The sequence below is a fragment of the Lytechinus pictus genome, unplaced genomic scaffold (genome assembly GCF_037042905.1).
Source record: "Lytechinus pictus isolate F3 Inbred unplaced genomic scaffold, Lp3.0 scaffold_19, whole genome shotgun sequence".
Taxonomy (NCBI): domain Eukaryota; kingdom Metazoa; phylum Echinodermata; class Echinoidea; order Temnopleuroida; family Toxopneustidae; genus Lytechinus; species Lytechinus pictus.
In genome coordinates this window covers 11188007-11207144 of record NW_026974140.1, presented here as the reverse complement: position 1 = coordinate 11207144, position 19138 = coordinate 11188007, and the positions used below count along the sequence as shown (strand labels likewise).

At 37.0% G+C, this 19138-nt stretch overlaps 1 protein-coding gene across 1 annotated transcript in view; it reads left to right on the top strand.

The window, feature by feature from the left end:
• Positions 1-2910: 2910 nt before the first annotated feature.
• LOC129260665 (gamma-aminobutyric acid receptor subunit alpha-2-like) overlaps positions 2911-19138 on the top strand; it is a 33883-nt gene continuing 17655 nt past the window's right edge. The window contains exons 1-2 of the mRNA XM_054898619.2: positions 2911-3011; positions 3576-3784. Coding sequence (XP_054754594.1) covers positions 2911-3011; positions 3576-3784 — 310 coding nt within the window. The remainder of the gene's footprint in view (positions 3012-3575; positions 3785-19138) is intronic.

Here is a 19138-nt window from a genome sequence, read left to right as displayed (position 1 = left end):
TTGCAATTGAACAAAATGAGCTTGGAACTTAATCACCAAAATTGAATATAAATCAATATCAATTACCTAACTGTATAATGACTAACTATAAATGATTCGCCCTATAAAAAGAAGTGCATGAAAGTTTGGGTTTTCTGGTTTATAAACAAATAAAAAGGAGTCGAACTGTATAACATAAGTTTTAAGTAAGACTGTCAATGTCTAGTAAGAATGATGGAATGAGACACGATTTCGAAATCACTAAATTTTCCAAAATCTGAAAACCAAGACAATTTTCTTGAGCAAAATGGAAAACCAACCTGTTTTATATAGAGCACAGCTAACCATCAGAAAATTGATGACTGGCTATCGAATTGTGCAATAGATTTTTCCTCATTTGATGATCGTATGAAGCATGGCGCCATCCAACTCAAATATCAATATATGGGACTGTATTTAGGTTATGTCAATCGTTCAGAATTCTTGCAATCATGTCATCATTACAATCCTCATCTGTTTAGGTGACAAATCACCCAATGGCCTTTCAGCAGCTAACTATATTTAGATACCGGCGTTTCAAGCGAGGTGTACTTTTCATATATATGGGACGCTATATCACTTTTACTCAGACTAAGCCACACGGGTATCCGTCTTTAGGCCGATTCCAGATTCTTCAATTCGCCAGTAGACCTATACTTCCCTGTCCAGTGCTTGTTAGTAAATCGGGTTGGTGCCAGTTTCATAGATGTGACTGAGGTTGTATATAGTCTTGCAATCACCAGACACAGTTTTATCGACGAGACGATCCATCACCCGTATTCATATCTTGTGTCATTCAAGTTACATCGACTTGACCAACCTCAGACCGACCAAGTCTTAAATTGCGTTATTTATTGTGACATACTGCATGTCGGTTCGGAGTCGGTTTTCGTTGGTGTGACCGCAGAAGCACGATGGGTCACGTAATCTTTAAACCGATTTGCCGTTGATCCGAAACCGACAAGTATATTCGGTATAATTTAGTACGTGTGAATGTGTGTGTTTGTGTGTGTGAGGGGGGACATGAGATATTTGCGAATTTACCGAATCTGAATTTCGTGAATTATTATTTGATTGAATGGTTAATTGGTTGGATGGTCGGTCGGTCGATAGATTGATTTGACAACATGGGAGTGCCGGATGGGACATGATTTTATCCGAGTTTCTTCTTATTTATGATTAATGAAAACGTGACTGAAATGTAAACACTTACCTTTATTCAAAATGATTAATAAGATAATTCACTTCTAGAGTTTAGTCACGCATTTCGTATGTCATTAGTGAAACGAAAAATATTCGAAATTATATGACAATGCACTGTGACTACTAAGGTCCTAGCGCAGAATAAACACCGATGTCTTCCGTCCCTTTTCCCTATCTTTATACTTTTTTTTGATGTTATGATTCTATTTTTCTACTTTGCTTTGTTTTGAAATGTGAATTCATGGGATAAACGAATGACATTCGGGCAAGGTTTTTCGTTAAGGGAATACTGATTGAGGGTTTAATTGAGACATCGATACAATCACTAATTCCTATAATGCCAATCTAATATGCTTCTAGTGAGAAGCCATGCATGAGATGGAATCGACAACACATTCATATTCTCTCTCGATTCAGATCTATATTCAGATATTTGGCAAATTGTGGTTGAGCAATATAAACAAAGAGTACATGATACATTAAATCCAGAAATTAGCCAAAATACATGACAAACTTTCCCCTTTAGGTTTGATAAGCGTAACAACAATAAAGTATTCCAAATAATTAAAGTAAAAGTGTTCTAATACATACTTGTGTTTTTTCTCACAATGTACAATTTTTTCATCTTGTTTTGTTTTGTTTTGTTTGTTTGTTTTTTGTCTTGTTTTTCGCATACAGCAGAAAAAGTCCATTGCGAGCGCACGCGTCTTTGATAGGTCTATCAGTGGTCTGTCTCCGTGTTATTAAAGGGATGGTCCGGGCTGAAAGTATTTATAGCTTAATAAATAGAGTAGAATTCACTGAGCAAATTGCTAAAAATTTCATCAAATTCGGATAACAAATAACAAAGTAATTGAATTTTAAAGTTTAGCAATATTTTGTGAAAACAGTCGTCATGAATATTCATTAGGTGGGCTGATGATGTCACATCCCCACTTGTTCTTTTGTATTTTATTATATGAAATTAGGTTTATTCAAATTTTTTCCTCCAAGAACTAGAAAATTAGATTGACAACTGATTTAGTGCATTAGATATTCATTGCTGTTACTTATTTCATTATATGGGAGACATATTATTCACACAAGTATGAAATAATGAAAAAAATAGGATTTTATGTAATAACATAAGAAAACGGAATGGGGAGATGTGACATCATCAGCCCACCTAATGAATATTCATGACGACTGTTTTCACAAAATATTGCTAAACTTTAAACTTCAACAACTCTATTATTTGTTATCCGATTTTGATGAAATTTTCGGCATTTTGCTCAGTGTATTCTACTCTATGTATTAAGATATAAATATTTTCAGCCCGGACCATCCCTTTAATATAATCTAATAAACTGGTATCGTCAGATTTATCATATCCCCACTGGAGCTATTTCAATCATACTGTCATTATATAACGAATTATTTGATATTTCATGAGTACAATATTAATAACAAGTTTCTAAATGATTAGACATACTCCACCACATGACATACTCCAAATTGTGTCGACAACTATACGGGGTCTCTCTCTCTCCAGTCCAAATGTCAATATGTCCATTTGCAGAACTCTGATTTATGTCCGAGTTTTTCTCGTAATGCGTAGGCTAAAGTTGCAGCATCTGTTTTATTGCTTCCCTTATGTTTATGGGTATGTTTAATTCTGATTCATCATAAATCAGATTTTCAATATAACTAATGGTGTCGGAGTTTTTCCCCCTCGCCACTTTATTGATTGCATTCGAGTGTCAGGTTGAGATCGGCTCTTCAGACGTCACAGGCGATGCACAGTTACACCAGTGAAACCGCCTCCAAACCAACCAATTGTCTGTCATTGGTAATAACATGAAATCTTCAGACGATCTGGGGTCGGTTTCACTGATATGACTGTAGCAGTAGTTTTAGAGTAGGTCCTCAGTTGTCATTGATTCGCCCATGTTCATCTCCTCAACTCTGTTAATGAACAAGGAATAAGAATTTGAGAGTTTCGACCTTGCCAACCGTGCCAACTGTCAAATGCTACCATGTTAATCATTCAGTGTCGTTTATCGAGTTGAAAAAATAGGAAGGGTAATAATAAAAGTATCTAAATTGATTGAGATTGAGATTTGTACCATAGGTATCAGTTTGTGATATCGACGTTTATGAGAGGGGATAGATTCCTTTTGAAAAAAAAAAAAATCATAAATTATTAGTAATTTTCAGTAACATCGTATGTTTCATGTAATTCAATTCAAAATAAAGTATATAGGCCTGCCAAAATTCACACTGTAGGAAGCCTATGGAGGCAGGCCTATTTAACGCACAGGCCTATAGAAGACCATAAACACGAATAAAACCGCCGATTTGTTCCTCCATTTCAGAAACTTCTGTCTGGCCCAGACGGTTCCTGATGAGTACGAAGTCGGATTCGAAGACGGTTTCACGGTAGCCGACATCGGTGATGATGTCGATCTAAAGAGTGAGATGGATCTTGAATTGGAGAAGGAGGAGCAGGCCCGTGAGAACATCTCCAGGATCTTAAACGAGCTTATAGCTGGCTACGACAAGAACCTTAGACCTAATATACGAGGTAATATTAATAGGCAGCATGCTCCGTCCCTCTTTCTCTCTTCGTCTTCATTTTTTTTTCAATTCTTATCCTCCTTCTTATCTTCCTCCTTCTTTTCCCCCTTCCCCCTCCTCCTCTTTCTCTTTCTCCTCCTCCTTCCTATTTATCTTTATTATGATAGGTTGAATGACAAAATGTCTTTCTTTCAATAGTCTTGATGCAATATATGCCCTCCATTTTTTTTTGGGGGGGGGTCACTGTCATTAACACCTTACAATCACGACCGTTTACAATAGACATTTGAATGTACTCAATACAGAGTATCTCTCGTAAAATCAAGATGTCATAATATTATTGATCGCCCTATATGCACAGCGGAAGTGTATCGTTGTAGCGACGACGAGTCGTATCCCCCTATGGGGCGAGGGATGCGCTGACAAGCACTTTAAAATCAGTGCCTATGATGTTTCGGCATCCATTTCGCCTCCGCCGTGGGGATTGGCGGGAAAGTGGACCTTTTGCTTCAAAAACACACTTGGATCTCGATCAGTGAAAGTTACACCAATCCCTCGTTTAGCGTTCGATTGAGGTTCTCTGCATACCTTAATCTTTTGGTTTCCAAGTTCGAGTTACTCTCCTACCTATACTGGCCCTTTCAAGTGCGTAATAGTATCTAGATGATATTCCCGCACTTTTCAAGAGAGTGTTTCATTATCCCGTGTCATTATGTTTCTCTTCTTATCTCTCTTTCGTTCAGTTTATGCCTGTCCCAACCATTATGTCTCACTTTTCCGTCTCCCTTTTTTATTCGTTGTCCTCTTTTCTGTAATAATGTGCTCTTTCTCCGTCTATTTCCCTCCTTTTTTCCCAAATATATATTTCTTTCATACATAGGACAACTCACTACTCTCTTTCCATCTCACATCATACTCATGGTATTACTCTTGTGTATAGCTGTCCGGGAGTATAATGTTTTCTTCATAATTTGTCCATCAATCCTAGCTATACGTATACCCATCTGTCTTTCTATTTACCTACCTATCGATCTTTCTACCCTTTGATTTTTTTTCTTCTTTCCTGATCCTCGTCTTACTTAAAATCACAAACGGCTTTATCATTCATGAAGACGCGACTTTCAACAATGTTATAACTTTACCAATGCAAGTTTTGTTTTTCTTAAAGTGTCGGTGGCGAATAATTTGCATGTTGCAACCTTACGTCCGTTGAATATACGTGTAACCATAGTAAGTAGCGCCATGTTACCATGGTGTTGTATGAAGGTTGGGTTTCCGTGAAGAAGAACATGTTTTCGATACTGGAATGACTCTTAAAAGAAAAGTATCTCTGTGAATTATGTTGATTTATAAATCTGACAGAATTCATTTTAATGCTCGTATTCGCCTTACTTGTTTACTTAAGCAAAATATTGTTTACGTATGCTAACATTCGAAAGCGTTGTACTATAAGACTTTTTAACAGGACTAAGTTTACTCATAGTTCAATTTCACGCAATCAAATCAATAATAAGACAAAACGTAATATTTCTTTATCCAGATTTGATTTCTTTGTGTGATGAAAAATTATTACAAAAATGTTATGCCACAAGTTCGAGATTTAAAATATATCGATAAGTATCACACATTAATAGCGTGACAAACTCCTGGTATTGATGTTGTTAATTTTCTTCTGGGTAATTCCTTATTTGTATTGAAAACAAGATTTATTCATTCATGCCAGAATCCAGGTGAATCAAATTTTGACACATAATTTGAAGAAAAAAAACAATGAGATACATAAACAATATAGCGCATGAACAGTGAGGTGACGCTTCGCTGTACACTGGTGCATTGGATACAACATTGATTGGAGTTAACATCTCGGTCAGAAGAGGGCGCGGTTTCGCAGAATTGTTAAAATAGACATGAAATGGAACGAAAAAGGCTAATATTTGTGTACGTTTTATCAAACACATTATGCTCTCTTTACAATAATCGCTTGGCTTGCCTTTGTCAGTAATTATACTTCTAACCATGTTTATCAGAGAAAGGGGCGTTACTCCTATTGCCAAATATATTGGATACAATTAGCTATCCCGCAATGAAACGGAGCTGGAAAAAGGGTATAAACGCTACAGCAACCGCCTTGTGGTTAAATTACACATCACTAAATTGCACTTTAACAGAAGACATAACTACCTCAATCTTCCAACCCAATGCCCAACCAAAACCTCCCTTATTTATTTTTAATATAAGGAGCACATATTTGGTAGCCTGAGCATCGATCCCCCATTGTTTTCTTTCATGCATCTGTTCCACCCAGTCTCGAACATCTAATATTTTCTCAGTTAGCCTCAATGAACCAAAGTTAACGAATTATTGATTGCTGTTCCAATTCACAGATATAGGGCACGATATATAGGAGCCCCGGGGCGAACTCTAACATGTCTAAAGTATAAATTTCGCCGGCAGTGTCTTAGAAATGTAAGATGTATTGTGGTGATCATTGAGACTTGGATATTGTTGCAGTAAGAAACACTACTGTCTTGGCTCATGTTCTTACCGTATTCTATAGGAATGGAACTTTGCATGACCAAAGTCCTGCTAATTTGACAAACTATACGTCATTTGAAAGAGGAATAAATTAAGTAAAGGTTATCTTTTTGTATCTGTAGTCCGATATTCATAAAATTTGGGCCATAATGAAATTATTTCCTATTTCACAGAAGATATGATTAAAGGAGAATGAAACCCTTGAAACCAGCTGAATCCATATCAAAGAGAAAAATCAAAGAAACATATTGTTGAAAGTTTGAAGAAGATTGAATGAATAAGAAGAAAGTTATGAGCATTTGAATATTGAGATCACTAATGCCATGTAGATCCTGCCATTGGCAATGCGACCAAGATCTGTGATGTCACACACGTACAACTCCCTGATTACTTTAGTACTTATTTCACTTATATTCTCACTTTTATAGAGTCTATCACAAGGTGAGGTGTTCCCTTTATGAGAGGACAAGTACAGAGGTTTCACAACATTATATCATTGATGAATCGTTTGTCATATGATTAGAATGAGCAAAAAGATATATTTTGGGATATATTTTCAGTGTCCAAAAGGGGAGAGTTGTTCATCTGTGACATCATAGATCTTGGCCGCATTGCCAATGGGAGGATCTCCATAGCATTAGTGATCTCGACATTCAAATGCTCATAACTCTTCTATTGCTAGTCCTATTTTACTCAAATTTTTGTTGATCTTATTCTTTGATTTTTGTGCTTTCACAAATGCTAACTTGCTCCAAGTGTTTCATTAGCCGATCGACAATAAAGAAGTAAGGAATAATGAATGACCTATCGTCTCTGGGCGCTGCAGTGGGCCGGGGCGAAACAAAAGTGCGCCAAAAGTCATTTTGGGCAATTTCAGATTTTTAATTTTTGTCATGCCCAGCTGAAAGACAACACTATGAAGAATACTTCAGCAAAATATTTCATTCCGGAATTTGCGTAAAGGTTGTTAATTTTCTACCTCAAATCGTAAAATGTGACATTTGGCGAAATCTCGCGTATTTGACAACCTAGTTGAAAAACAGGCCATTTCACGGAAAGTTTTTTATGTAGGAATCTGAAATGGCTCCCACATAATCCTGATATATTCTTTTTTCGTGTGAAAGGGTTCAAAGTAGATAAAAGACACCTTTCAGGAGGTTTATAGGATGATTATTCCTCGAAATAGGCTGAAAATCCATGTTTTTTGCATTTACATTAGAAACGTTTGGATTTCCGTGGATTTCCGTCTAAATTCAGCATCATTTTTCCCGATGTCTAAGCTTAAAGTCGATACCAAATTTATCTGCCCGTTTTTGCCCGTTTTTATGTTAGAGCCGATTTTACTTGACACAACACCCCCAAAAACCTGTTCAAAAAACGGTCATTTTTATACCGCGCAGTCGTCGTAGTATAGGTGTACATTGCCGTTCGCTTTTGCACAGCGAGGACGATTCCCCCCTTCCATTCCATGAAAATGACATGAATTCCGGGCCTAATGTAAACATAGTAAAGGTTGCTAACGCAAATAAGGGCTATAACCACAACTCTTCCAGAGATAAAACTTACTTGTAGAATAATTTCAGCCAAAAACCCTCCTCATAGTGATACATTCGTCGTGTTATATACTCTGCGTTTTACACAAGTCAACACAGCTTGATAAAGCCCGGTTAATATTTTTCATATTTTTTATTTATTTTTTATTATTGTTTTTAATAAATCTAATTAATGATCATTTTGATGCCATAAAATTATTTTCGGCATCTCATACACACTTTTCAGGCATGTGAGAAGCATAAACCAACATTCACTCTGGTCAATCTGAAAGTGTGAAAAGCTTTGCATTTGTTCAGTAATTATGTTTCCATCAATATGATTTCTTTTTTTTCTCTTTTTCTTTCCTGTAATACATGCATGTACGCATATAATAAGTCGATTATATTTTCTTCATTTCCAAGGGGGATCCACACTTTACAAGCTTTGCTTTTTAGTGGATCCCCCTCATTTCCATTTATGCTCTATATTATACTGGTTTTTTTTTTTTTGGTCTGTTTTACGAAGTAAGAATGCCCTTCTGTAAAATTGTACTTGTATTTGTATTGTTTTATATTACTTTGTATTGTGTTTTGAATTGAAATGAAATAAAAAGAATTGAATTGAATTGAAAGTAGCACATAACACAAAGTTTATATACTACACACCTGTTTAGCGTATTTGTCTTTTCACAGATAGGTTTTAAGTAGCCTATCAAAATTTGGCATCAAGTTGACGTCAAATCGGCTTTAAATTATGTTCAGTCGATTCTACGCCCCAAAATACCCTTAACATGTTAAAGTAAAAATACAACTCGGAATATAATTTTGGCGCACTTTCAACTCATTCTGGCCCACTGTGCGCTGCTTCAACAGAGTCCTTGTCTGTCAATTTGATAATGGAGGATATGCATTAAGACCCACAAACTTTGCTCGATAATCATCTCACATATCCTCTTACGAGACTGACATCAATAAGTGTATACATTGTGATTTTCATTCGACACCTTCAAATGGTAAGCAAGCCTCTAAAACAGGGCGATCGTACATAGTCTACCCCTATTCATTAAGATTCATGTAATGACAATGTTAACTCACTGAAATACGGAATTTGATAAAGCATTATGGAGAGGGTGAGAAAAAGGCAAACCAAGAAGAATGTATCATGTTGCACCGTTACATAGTATGTTCAACATGTTTGAATATTGAGATTTTCGTCGCTGCTCCATCGAAAGAAATCCGCATTTTCGAGATATCATTGATTTGTATATTTGTTTACACACAACGCCATATCCTGTTGTGTGTTTCACTAACATCTAGTTTATGCATTCAAGAAAAGCTAAAATATGGGTCTCAGGATCCCGCTCATGTTTGGCTACAATTTCATTTTCTCTCTCATCTAGAGTGGACAAGCAGCGAATTATTGTCGTCACGTAATATTTAAACAACATATTTCCCGTAGGCATCTCCCGTCATGAAGAATACAGAGACAATTGTATGTTTTTAATCAAGTTAAAAGCACTTTTAGGAGACACGAAAAGAATGAGTGGAGGGACGAATAGAATGGAAAGATTTCATTTGGCTGGTGTCAGTAACTCCAATCTTTAATCCAATATCTGTCTCATCCCGCCCCTCTCCTCTGTCTCTCTCTTTCTCTCTCTCTCCCTTTCTCTCTCTTCCTCTCTCTCCACAATCGAATTTTCTTTCTTTTTTTATATTTCCCTCGTCTTCTTTCCCCTTCTTTTCTGTCCTTTCTCTCTTTCTACCTCAACTGTTCAGTAACATGCACGTTAGAATAAACATGATAAAATCACGAGATGAAAATTTACTTTGACATCAATATTATTTGTTATCATTTTCTTATGGTGAGCATTATTTAGTGAGGAAAATATGATTAATTACCTAATGCCGCAATTTCGTTTTTGTTTTGTGTTATTGTGTCTGCAGGAGATTAATATTGCAAAGTTTTTCATGATTAAAGAGATTAAAAGATGATCGACTTTAGAAAAAAGAAATAAAGAGCGCGTGAAGATGACAGGGAGTGAAAATCAAAATGGCGGAATGGATGTTCGATCGCGGTCTTTTGAGAGGCAAATTGCAGTGCAAACAAGCGTCTATTTAATCAGCCAACGGTCGTCAGAAAACGTCGTTCATTCTGGAACGACTTGGAAGGTCTGAGATACCACCTGACACACACACACCCACACACCCATTCACTCGGAGGAGTACAAATAGTCATGTGGATGCCTTTACACTCATGCCCTTTTAACTTCAAATCCACCTGAGGTCAGACCAAGGTCTGTATGACACGTGTCCTGCGACAAGTGATTGCACGTAGTATCACTGGATACTAAATACCCGAGTACATCACAGAACCGATGGTGACCTACTTATCATAGTCGAGACAATTAGAGCATAATAATGATGACAATCATAATGGTATATTTACCCAGGGTAGCCACGTCAGTTCCGATAACTGTTCTCCCAGCTTGACCCGCCGCGGCGGGTCCAGCTGGGAGAACAGCTCGGCTGCCTGTAGGCGCTGAAGCATTCAAGGAATTTCCTCCTACCGGGTACCCATTCACCTCACCTGGGTTAAAGGCAGCACAATGTGGGTAAATTTCTTGACGAGGGAAAGCATGGCTAGGAATCGAACCCCCCGTCCTTCAGGTTGGAAGACGAGAGGCATAACCACTAGACCACGACGCCCCCACGACCTTTGAGTTGTAAGTGCACTTAACCCCGTCTTGAAATAAGATAAGAGGACAAAATAATGTAAAATTATACAAACTATGTAAACATCATGCAACGTCAACGACCACTACCAGCCCCAACAATTACAAGATCAGTATAGCAGAAACATGGGTTGTCGTGTCTGTGTATTGCGTTATTCTTATTATAACAACTTTAAATTAGAATGTGCTCCCCTTCCAAATTGAAGTGCAAACTGGTTTGATCATTTCCTTCTGAAGCATAACGTTTCCTTTTGCTAAGATGAATGCATATTTATTTAAAAAATAGTTGAAATGAAAATACATAGAATAAAAAAAGAACATAGATAGGTTTAGAGTGATTTTGATACCAAGTGATATCGATTAAAAGATAGGATGTAATCTTAAAGATAATGAAAGCTATCTTCGTAAGATATGAACACACATTACATGGGGGAGTTGGTGCGATAAGAACGCGCTTCATTTATTAGGCCGGTTTAACTTCAACTGTGGTCGAATTATTTAGTTTAACTGTGGATGGCCAAGTGTGATAAAATTATAGTCAACAATTATTATCAGCACAAGTAACCAAAGATTAAACATTGTTTGGCAATGATAACTAAATTAATTTCTTTACCCTATACCATTTTAAAAAGGAAATAGTATATAAAAATATGAAATATTTATTACATATTTTTTTGATTTGACATCCTTGGCTTTCCATAATTTTAGCATAGGCTCAAACAGCTTAATTTAAAACCAGCGTTCAGCGGACCATTGCCTTTGCTAACTTCAGGGCATGGCCTACTGTGCTATACATTTTGGATCTCTCACTTACCAACACCCCCCCCCCCCTTTCGCTCTCTCTCTCTCTCTCCCTCTCTCGCTCTGTCCCACTCTATTTTCCCACACAATTTTTCTCACGTAACCTTTCTCTCCTTCGTCATTTCTGATCTCTTCATTTTGCTCCTCCTCAATTTCTCAATCCATCTCTATCTCTCGGTGTCTCGCTAGGAAACGACTTAAGTTGTTATTGATCCTCCAACCGGAGGGATCGTCCGAGGCTTTTTTTTTTCTTTTGAAATTGGATATCATCCCATCTTTCTCCTACTGCCTCGTCGCCTCGGAAACATTGTTGAATTTGTAAATATCGCTAATGTGATTGTTTGCCTTTTGTAGCAAGTGATAATGTTACGAGAATTAAAACATTTGGGTGTCAGTATAGCCATTGTAGTGAGGGGTTGAGGAATGTCGCGACGAGGAGTTAAGAAGAAAAAATTGACAAGTTTTTGTAGTGATGATACAGACGAAGGCTCTCTATGGAGAATAGAGCTGGCACCGATTTGTCCGAGATAATGAATACAGTTTTATTTCCTACAAGAGTCCGGCGCTGAACTTTTATGTGAAATTTAGAAAATGTATTTGTTTAATTTATTATGAGAACACTTTCCATGCTTTCTTGCATAAAGATTTTTTATTACAGAATTATGATTGAATTTAATGTTGTTGTTTTCAGAAGGTTTCAGATTCTCTTACCCCCTTTAAAAATTCACATGTTCTTCATATGTTTTTTTCCAAAGGGACTTTCTATTCTCAATTAAAATTGATCCAATAGGTATGCAGATGAAATTCAGATCTACACCATACTTTCTTCCAACTGACCCAGTAGCAGTTGATACTTCTGTTCACAAACTCAGCTGCTGTATCACTGAAATTCATGACTGGATGCAGTCTACATGGTCAAGTAAGCTCAAACTCAATTGTGCAAAGACTGAATTCTTGCTTCTGCTTCGCCACATCATCTATCACGAAGGATGTCAGACTGACAAGCAATGAGAAATCTTTCCAGCCAAATAAGTGTATTCGCAATCTCGGAATAACATTTGAGCTTTCTGCGAATATCAGCCATCACCTCACTTTGGTCTGCAGAAACGACAAGTATCACATTCCTAACCTCTGGAGAGTGAGGCGTTTCATTGATAAGCAAACATGCCATGTTGCTGTCAAGTCTCTTGCTTTTTCGAGACTGGACTACTGCAAAAGTCTCTTCAGTGTTCTTAGCCAGAAGAACTTACACCGACTTTTTAGAGACTACAGAACTCGGCTTCTAGGCTTGTCTTCTCTGCTCCACTTCGGACTCGCATAGGACCTCTCTGACTGCAACTCCATTGTTTGCCTGGGAGACACAAAATAGCCTTCAAAATTTTGCTTTTTCAAGTCTCTCAATCACCAAAGTCCAGAATACATTGATATCGTTCTAATTCGTCGTTCTCAAGCCCGCAATTCTCCTTCATTATCATCAATATACCTTATTCAGCACCTTCTCAAGAGACCTGCAGGTGAAACTCCCTTCCCTGTGGTTGCTGTAGAACCTTCTGCAGTGAAGACGGCCTCCTCTATTGACCATTTAAGAAAGCCATTAAATCTCATATATTTTCCTTAGAGGACAATGGATTGCATGGACTGTAAAGCTGATCATTCTGAGGTGTTGAATTATTGTTTAAGAGGCCCGAACATGGAATAGTGTGTGTGCAACACTATGTGACCGAAAGAAAAAGGTACTATATCAAATGACTATTGGATTGGATTGAAAATATACATTTTTTTTAGACTTCTTCTGCTCCAATTTGTTTCAGATTTAGGGAGGTCTCCCAAGAAGTTAAAACTCACAAATGAATTTATTCATCGTCAGGCTCACCTACATAGTTCTTAAATATCTATCCACAGATCGAGAGTGTCCCATTACCCCCTTCCTCTCCGATCTCACAGAACCTGCAGAAAGAACAAACTACAGGCCTATGATCTACAATAGGGTGACTTAAATTGATTGCAGGTTTGCCTTTATACCTTCTTTTGATAGCTATGGTAGATGAGGCATAAAGAAGGCGTATCTGATATTCAGACACTGGTTTAATGAGCCCATATAAAAAGGGGTTCTGCTTAAAAATCTGCACTCCTATCCCATGCTTCCAAAACAAGTCCCCTCATCGCTCCACTGGCTCAACACATTCTTGCTTGTAATGGTTCATCAGTTTTTGATTGAACACAATTGACGGAACATGGAGCCGTCCTTATTTACTTTAACCCCAGTAAGGACTCGTGCGACTATACTGCAGATTAAGTGAGATCCCGGATGGCAATTCACTACAATTTGTATCCAACACTTCGAGAAAATTGGATGAGACAGCTTTATGCCGTGGTAGGCATGTAGATCTATGTCAATGACGCGACTGAATCGATTACTAGAAGGGGTGTATTGGAATATGCTTCGCGTCGATCCTTTACCCCCCCCCCCCTCCTCCCCCTCTCTCTCTTTCTCTCTCTCTCTCTGTTTGTTTTTCTCTCTCTCCCTTCCCTTCTCTGACCCCATCTCTCTCCCTGTTCTTATTCCCCCTTCTCCTCACTCTGTTTTACCTCGCACGATTACAAAAAGTGATTGAAGTTAACATTTTCTAGTCAGTATAGGCTAACAATCAAAATGAAAACGAACAGCTCCCGATCGCCGTATTTTTTCAAGAGATATTTTCATCCTGTTCAAACCATTGTGATCAAAGTAAACCTCTACATGTATAACAATATCGGATTTGACTTTGCGCTCACATTATTATGTTTAGAGAGATAATACCTGTCCATCCATGAATTTGAATGATCCTCATTGTAATATTCTGAAGTAAATATACAATGTACACCAAAAGGTTTCTTCTCGCACTTGTCGTTCCTAACATTCTATTCATGAATACCATATGCGTTTGAAATTTCCATTTTTCAGGTAGGTATTTCAGATCACGCTTCGCTCTCACATTACAATTTTGTGTGGGAAATATTTTCCGTTCATAAATACTTACAAATAGTATGTATGACCATTTTTTCAGGTCTGCATAGTATACCTAAATTAACATTGTCATAGAAATTAGACAATGTATACATTCCAACGTAATTATCATTCAAATTATTAGAAAAACGCAAACAGCGTTAGAATCAAATAATTATATGAATAAAAGTCATTTGTAAGTTTTGCAGCAAACTGTTTGATGTTATGCACGAGGTGGTATGGGTAATTAATGGTTCTGGTTTTCTTTTTTTTTCTTCTTTTTTCAAATTTGTTTCTTCTTCTTTTTGAAAAAAAATGTTTGTCACTTCGATATCATAACTTCATTTCTCTGTTAATTAGAACAGATTCGAATTTAAGCGCATTTAATCTAATGGGCAAACGAATCATCCATAGTCATCACCATTACAAATTTCAACATCGTGGTCATGGTGATGATTTTTGTTTTCATAATGTCTTGCTATAATATAGCAGAACAATTGAGTATTGAAAATGAAATTAATTCAAAGTGACACACCAGGGAGTCTTTCTTGAATAATTTATCATCTCGCTATCAGCATAGTTGCGATCCATAAAAGGGATGAAAACAAAAGTCAAAACGATTCATGTTATTCCTACATTGTAGAAATATCAATGACTAAGAACCAGTATCATATGGTAGAAGTCACTGGCGTAGAGATGGCGGTCTTGGGACCCTGCCCCAATCCCCAACCCCTCTTCCAAAAAGAAATTCACGTCTATAAAGAAAAAAAGGGGAAAATAACTTGAAAGGATTAGTGTAAATATAATACTATTATGTCAAAATCTGTCAAAATATAGATTTTTGTATTGAAAGGGTCTTTTTCGCTCGCAGCTTTTTATTAATTTTCACTATACGCCATATCTAGCCCCCTTATTTGGTTTTACTCGTTGCGCTACTGATAGTAGCATGAGTAGTAATATTAGTAGTAGTAGTAGTAGTAGTAGCAGTAGTAGTCATTGTTGTAGTTTAATTAGTAGTGGTATTCATAGTAATTTGCGACCCCTTTCATAAACCCAATTATGCGGCTAATAGCAGCATGATTTGGTCGTAAAATCGGAGGAGGACCAGAGTTATCCGCATTATTTTGATGCTGCAATTATCCGCATAATAGCAGCATCGGGACAAGATTTTGAGTTTATGAACGTATTTCCAAATAATGCGGATAATTGCCATGGTGCGGTCACAAGGTCACCATTTTCCAACACAACCGCATCGGAGGGGGCGTGTCCAGTTGTCATGACGATTATCCGCCTTTTTCAGGACGGGCGCTCGTAAAAATAATGCGGATAATTTTCGGAGTTTGTGAACGCAAGTTTTATTGAATTATCCGCATTACTATTAGGCGGCTAATTGGAGGATATGTTTATGAAAGGGGTATCAGTCACAGTCTATATGTCCCCAAATCCCCCTCCGGCTTCCCCCGCCCCTACATTTTCTCTCTCCCACACCCTCATACAATTTCCTTTGAAATGGCTTAGGGGACTAATTCACGTATCGCTTTATCCTCAAATACCCCCCCCCCTACCGCCTTCACCACTCCAAGGAAAGGATACATAGGACGATAGGCGATCGGGATAATATCGGAAATGAATGAAAAACATGAGCTCAAGGAGCACCTGCTCAACTAAATCATTCCTCAGTTCCAATCTATTTGTTTGAAATTTCAGAGAAAGAGAGAGAAAAGGCGAGAGGAATAAAAATAAAATAAAATGAGAAGGATAAAGTGATAGGATGGTAGAAGGCCCGCAGCCCACCCGGTGTTAACAGGGATCACTCTCTGACTCCAGGCTTAAAGGTAATGTCAAACACGGCTGGATAAGATCTAAAGATGGCAGCCAGTATAACCTGCACTAAAAAAGCCAGTATAACACATAATCAAATAGATCATTATAATATATTGATACAATTTTAGAGAGGAAGCAATAATATCTGCCTTATTTGTCAGATGGTGATTTCAGTACAATTTCTAAATGGCAATGATGTCAGTTCAATTGGCGCATCTTGAGAGATATTAGCTAGTATCCATAAAACAAAATAAAAACTATGTAAATATGAAGTGCAAAGTATCAATCATTTATGAATCTTTTACTGGAATTTTGTGAAAATTGTGAAGTAGAAAATCACAATTCTCTGTAGTCACGACGTTTCACCAACCACTGTTGGCTTCATCAGGCGATTGAAACACCAGCACGTGCTTTCCAAGTGAAACTGCGTCCAGAGAATAAGTTTCTACTTAAATTTGCAATTTTCACAGAATTCCAGTAAAAGATTCATAACTGATAAATATTTCAAGTTTACTGGATTAATCATAACATTCATGGATAAAGTGCAAAGTGTAGGTTATTAACAAAATTACTGTACTTTTTGATTATTTACGTGATATTCAATATTTGTTCGTGAGATTCGTGAATATGAAGTGCATAAATCACACCCACCTCCCCCCACACATACACCCTAACACACTCACACGCACACACAAACAAAATGGCAGACTTTTTAAATGTTAAAATGAAAATTCATGAGGATATGAATTTAAAAAACGAGAGAGCAATTATGGTATCAATTCTTTCATATTAATTTCTTTAACCATTTGACGAAAGGAAAATGCACGATGCTATGAAAGACATGATTTCGTTTATGACGTCACCTAGACACGGCTGAAGGCTATTCTCCATCAACGAGAGGGGCGATATACACGCAGACACGATAGTTTTAAATGTGATTATACTATGAAAAATGTAATAGGCTGTATGAAAGCATACCTTGGGAGATAGTTAGAAGAGGAGTATGGGGTATGATGAATAGACATATAGTTAAAATGATAAATGGGTAAATTAATGTTAAGAGATGTCCAAATAAAAAGACAAAAAAATAGACGGATGGATGGATAGATAGATAGATAGATCTTTTAGATAGATAAATAGATAGATTGATAGATAGATAGATAGATAGGTAGGTAGATGGGCAAATTGGTGAATTATACACGTTGGTGTAAATCCGTGACGTCATTATATTCAAGTGGGGGATGAAACAATAGATCACCCCCCCCCCCTTGAAGAATAGTTCCACCACTTGGATTCGCGCCGGTGATTATACATATACATATTTGAATAGATTGATTTATATAGAAAGCAGATAATAAATTTGATGGATATGAAATATATAGGTGAAGGTGACAAATACATGAAGAAGATAATGAATTGAAGAGGATTATAAGCCATGAGGAGGTGAACAAGATGTTTACAATAGATAAAGATGAAGAAGAAAACAGAGAGTGAAAGAGAGAGGGGGCAGAGAGATCTTTAACGTCCATAATCATACATGAAGCAGTATCTAAAAAGTGAGACATGTCAAAATTGTATTTATGCACTTCAAACGACAGATGGAAGAAAGGGCACAATAGTCACAAAGACTTTGATGGAAATATAATTAATTTACATGTTTACATTTCGTGGTTCTTTTCGATCCATCTTAATAGGCCTACAATACATGTCACCGCAATATGAATTAAACAAATGAAATTATGTTCATAATAGCTTCCACAAACCTAGCGTTGCCCTTTAAAAATAGGGTATGCAGAGCATACAGACTTCGGAAGGGAAACATGGAGACAAGACTGGGCAATTATATTCTGATAAGAAGACAAATGGTGTAAATTATATCCTCTCTTAAAGGTTAATTTTGAATTATTCATTTCTGAGGTTAACACTCATGATACGTGTGGATTCTGGCAGTGAATTGTGAAGACGTGCACTAGCCACATTACGAATAAAATATGAGTGTTTTTAAATTCATGAAAATAAAATTCATTGCTTGGAAGGAAATGGGAATGATCATCGTTGGCCTATATCTTTTAAAACACCCTGATGTGACATTGTATTATACAACTAAGCAAAATGATGATAATTCTATCGACATCGGGGAATTTTGTTATTGTTGTTGGTGGTGTATACTGAATGTTATATGTCTTGTTATATTGCTTTGTCGGTTTTTTTTTTTTTTTTTTTTTTTTTTTTGGGGGGGGGGTTGTTTGTGTTTCGGAGTTGGGGTGAGTAAGGACGCACTCATCGTTAAATAATGCTTTCTACAGTAGATATGAAATCACCCCTCCCCACCCCTTGCTCTCGTCCTTCATCTCCACTACTTCCTGGGACCTGTAACACAATGGTTAGCGATTAGTCGCTAAATGAATTCGCCTATCAAGATCATAGTTACATGTGCATTTTGCTCAGTAGACTGACTAGGAACCAATCAAAACTGCTCTTTCAAATAAGCGATCAATCGTTAATCTTTGTGTTACGGAGCCCTGTTACGTTACTTATTGATGATTTAAAAGATCTACTGCAGGTTTATGATGATCGTGCCACCATTTTTCTTTAGGATTGCTTTAGAACTTGGGACCGTTTCATAAAGAGTATACAACTATTGTAACTTTGCCATTATGGCAACTACCATGGAAACCTTGATTCTGATCGGCTGCTGAGCCCTGTTACCACGGTAGTTGCCATAATGGCAAAGTTACAACAGTTGTAAGTCATTTATGAAACGGGCCCCAGGTCTGGATTTTGAACGAGGCCATTTTAACAACCACTTGCGTCTCGATTGAATCATTGACTGAATATTGACAAGCCAAGATTTGCAGCTTCATTGCTCAATCTTAATGATTCATTGTGCCGAAAATGAAAAATATTTAAAATTTAACTTATACATATACAAGATAAGTATATCTTGGTTG